Genomic DNA, 4,361 nt, shown 5'->3' on the forward strand with positions numbered 1-4,361 from the left:
ACTCAAACTAAGAAGAATGAGGAGAAGTTAACGTTAAATTTAAACCTTCGAATGATTACATTTCGATACCCTTAAATAATGAAGTGGACATAACTGATAGTGTCAAGTCAAAAGTTTGTAATTGGATAATAGGATATGCTTTACATCAATCATTTTGTTCTAATCACTAAGGACCCAAACAACCTTGGGGACCTAAATTTTTTCGCTGATTGCAGGTTTTGTGTGACGAGCAATACGATGATAAATGGTATATCGATAGTGGTCGCTCTCGTCACATGACTGGGAAGAAGGAAAACCTGAGAGATTATCGAAGTATTGAAAATGTTGGTGTAGTAAAGTTCGGAAATAATAACAAGTTTAAAGTCAAAGGCTATGGGAAGGTGACCAATGGAATGTTTACAGTCAACAGAGTTGCTTATGTCGAAGGTCTTCAACACAATTTGATCAATGTTTCGTAACTTGTTGTGGGCACTGCAAATCAAGTTGTTTTTTACGAAGAAGGAAGTGTCATATCGAACAAAGAAATGAAAGAAGTTCTTCTTAAATCAAAGCGAAAAGGCGATACGTTTACACTTGACATCAAACCCATTGTTGGTGTTCCTTTATTTTGTTTACTATCGAGGCTTCCTTTGATATTAGTTGGTTGTGGGATCGAAGATTGTCTCATTTGAATTTTAAGAATTTGAACAAATTAGTGGTAAAAGATCTTGTTCGAGGTTTGCCAGTATTAAAATTTGATAATGATACTTTATGTGCACCTTGAGAACAAGGAAAATAGCATCGACAAGGACATCCAATTATGATTGATTCGAAAATCATCGAACCTTTGGAACTTCTTCATATTGACCATTGTGGACCTTCGACAGTTGAAACACTCAACAAAAAGAGGTACATTTTGGTTATAGTTGATGATTTTTCTAGGTTTACTTGGGTATATTTTCTTCGTTTAAAACCAGAAACAGCTCAAGTGATGATCAATTTCATCAAACACATTGAGTTAAGTCTAAAGAAAAAGGTTTGCAAGATCATGAGCGACAATGCATCAGAATTCAAGAACAAGATTCTTGATTCATTTTTAGTTGACAAAGGAATTTCGCACAATTTATCATCTCCTTATACACCTCAACAGAATGGTGTTGTCAAAAGGAGAAATCGTTCACTTTGTGAAGCAGCAAGAACGATGTTGAATTATGCAAATCTTCCATAATATCTTTGGGCTGAAGCTGTTTCAACTCCTTGTTTTACTCAAAATCGGTCATTCATTCATCGTCTATTTGATATCAACCCATATGAAATCATTAACAACAGGAAACCTAATGTTAAATTTTTTCATGTTTTTGGTTGCAGGTGCTTCATTATGAATCTTAAGGATAATCTTTCGAAATTTCAGTCTAACGCTGATGAAGGAATATTCTTAGGCTATTCTCATAATTTTGTGGCATATAGGGTGCTTAACAAGCTAGTAAGGAAGATCGAAGAGACTTTTAATCTTACATTCAATGATCACTATGTCAAAAGATCAAAAAATGTTTTGAACAAAAACCAAATATTAATGAATCAAATGATGAATCTGAAAGTATTAATTCGTTAGATTTTGATTATGATTTAATTTTTGGTACTCCTGATAAGGCTATTGATGCAGAAGTTAATGTTGAGGATAATCGAATTCCTGAAGCATCGAAACACACTGAGGATTCAACAGTATTACAACCAATTGCAGATTTAAACTCAACAACAAATTCTCCTATACATGTCGATGGTGTAACAGTTCAACCTAATGCTCGAGTGGAGGGGGAGCACTTGAGTTCGACTGATGGAGTTGAGGGGGAGCAAACTTTCGACAATGTGAAAAATCAAGAAATTGCAAATGTTGAGGGGGAGCATCATACAAATGATCCTTTTGTTGCTAGGGAGCAAAATGGCTCAATACCAATTTCTACAAATGATGTTTTTCATGATTTAGTTGACAATGTGTCGAATGCAGAATATGACATGGAGGATGAAGAAGTATCTGAAGATGAACCTTTGGACTTTGATCCTGCATATCCTCCAATGGATAGATGGACTCGAAATCATCCACATGAACAAATTCTTGGTGATCCAAAAGCTGGAGTATTAACAAGGGCTCAAATTCGTGCGAAAAATGAGGTACTAAATACCCACCAAGAATTTTGTATGTTCAATGTTTTTATATCGAAAATTGAACCAATGTCTGTTAAGATTACTATGGATGATCCTGATTGGATTGTTGCTATGCAATGTGAACTGGCTGAGTTCAAAAGAAACAAACTATGGATACTTGTTCGTAAACCACAATATATTTCGATAATTGGTCTTGAATGGATTTTTAAAAATAAAATGGATAAAGAAGGTAACATCGTGAGAAATAAGGCTAGGCTCGTAGTTAAAGTTTATTCGCAACAAGAAGGTATAGATTATGAGGAAACCTTCACCCCTGTCGCAAGACTCGAGGCTGTTCGAATACTTTTTGCCTATGTAGCACACATGGATTTTGATGTCTACCAGATGGATGTGAATTGTGCGTTTCTTAATGGTGAACTTGACGAGATGGTGTACATTGAATAAACCCCAGGTTTTATAAACAAAGAATTCCCTAATCATTGTTATATTTTAGATAAAGCAATTTATGGGTTAAAACAAACACCAAGAGCCTGGTATGCAACTCTTACCAATTTCTTAAAGCAATCAAAATTTAAACAAGGATTGGTTGATCCCACTCTCTTTCGAAAGAAAGTTGGGAATCATCTCATGCTTGTTCAAATTTATGTCGATGATATTATTTTTGGCTCTACTGACCCTGCTTTGTCAAGAGAATTCGAAATTTTGATGAAAAGCCAATTTGAGATGAGCAAGATGGGGAAGATCAACAATTTTTTGGGATTAAATATTCGTCAAAGCAGAAAAGGAATATTTATCAATCAAGAGAAGTATACAAGAAATCTGCTTGAAAAGTTCAGAATGACGAATAGCACAAAGTTAAGAGTACCGATGGCAGTTGGAACAAGGTTTAATCCTTCGTTAGATAAACCAGCTATTGATATCACATTGTATCAAAGCATGATAGGTTCGTTACTTTATCTTCCGACAATTTGACCTGATATTATGTTTTTTGTGTGCAATTGTGCAAGGTATCATTCGAATCCTAGGGAACCTCATTTAACGACAGTTAAGAATATATTTCGCTATCTCAAAGGAACAACTTCGTTAGGACTGTGGTATCCTTCGAAGAAAGGCTTTTTCGTGCAAGCATTCTCAGATGCTGATTTGGGAGGTTGTAATATTGATCGCAAAAGCACAAGTGACGGATGTCAATTATTGGATGGGAAGCTTGTGAGCTGGCAATCGAAGAAACAAACATGTTTTTGAATTTCCTCGGCAGAAGCAGAATATGTTGTTGCTGCAGCTTGCACTTCTCAACCCATATGGATTCAAAGTCAACTGCTTGATTATGCAACCAACATGAACAAAATTCCATTGTATTGTGAGTCACAAAGTGTCATGCGCATTTGTCACAATCCTGTGCAACATTCGAAAACAAAACACATTGCTCTTCGTTACCATTTTATCAAAGATCACGTTGAAGATGGAAACATAGAAGTTCATTTTGTAAAGACAACTAATCAGCTTGCTGATATCTTTACAAAACCATTAGACGAAAAATCTTACGTGAGAATTCTGAACGGATTAGGAAAGATGGATGCGAATTCTGTTCCTGTGCATTCTTCGTTATAAAAACAAAGCACAATGGTCGAAAGTTGTCGATTCAGCAGTTAATGTTCACAGTCAACGCTTCGACATGCTTCGCTTTCGACATCGTGGATAATGGTTTGCCATAATCTTCGTTACTTTTGCTATTTTTCAAATTTTCGCTAGTCAGGTACAATGATTTTCGTGTTTGTCTTTCTTTTCCAAAAAATTAAAAACCACAAAAAGATTTTCATTTTTTTTTTCTCTTTCAAAATTCAAAAATATCAAAAAAATTTTCTCATTTTTGTTATTTTCTTTCAAAAACTCAAAACTCCAAAAATAGTTTTGTTTGGTTAATATTTTCCTGTGTAGATTTTAGCGAATATTTTTGTTGGTTCATGCTTACTGCTTGAGGGAGAAGTATATTTTCGAAAATTTATCCTAGTTAGGATGTCCCTGGAAGCCTGCTATAGCATGTCGACCCAAGCCTCCATGATTCAATGTGTTTTTGAAAGCCTTAATGGTCTTTTCATCACGAAAATTCCTTCCTAACCAGGCTGTAATCACATTAGTCCCTGAGCTACCTTACTCTTCTCACATGAGTTAAGAGTTTCCTGCTTGGTCCAAATAAAGCAGAGATACTTTCGAATCTT

The 4,361-nt window shown here is 35.2% G+C and overlaps 1 protein-coding gene across 1 annotated transcript; it reads left to right on the forward strand.

Moving 5' to 3' along the window:
* Positions 1 to 275: 275 nt before the first annotated feature.
* LOC145104620 (uncharacterized) lies at positions 276 to 2,586 on the forward strand. Its single transcript, XM_079041834.1, has 5 exons — positions 276 to 454; positions 922 to 1,182; positions 1,447 to 1,576; positions 1,630 to 2,371; positions 2,501 to 2,586. Exons 1-5 carry the CDS (start codon positions 276 to 278, stop codon positions 2,584 to 2,586), a joined length of 1,398 nt encoding a protein of 465 aa, XP_078897960.1.
* The last annotated feature ends 1,775 nt before the right edge of the window (positions 2,587 to 4,361 follow it).

This window comes from Lactuca virosa, chromosome 4 (assembly GCF_052849685.1).
Source record: "Lactuca virosa cultivar CGN04683 chromosome 4, Lactuca_virosa_CGN04683_v6, whole genome shotgun sequence".
In the NCBI taxonomy this organism is placed as follows: domain Eukaryota; kingdom Viridiplantae; phylum Streptophyta; class Magnoliopsida; order Asterales; family Asteraceae; genus Lactuca; species Lactuca virosa.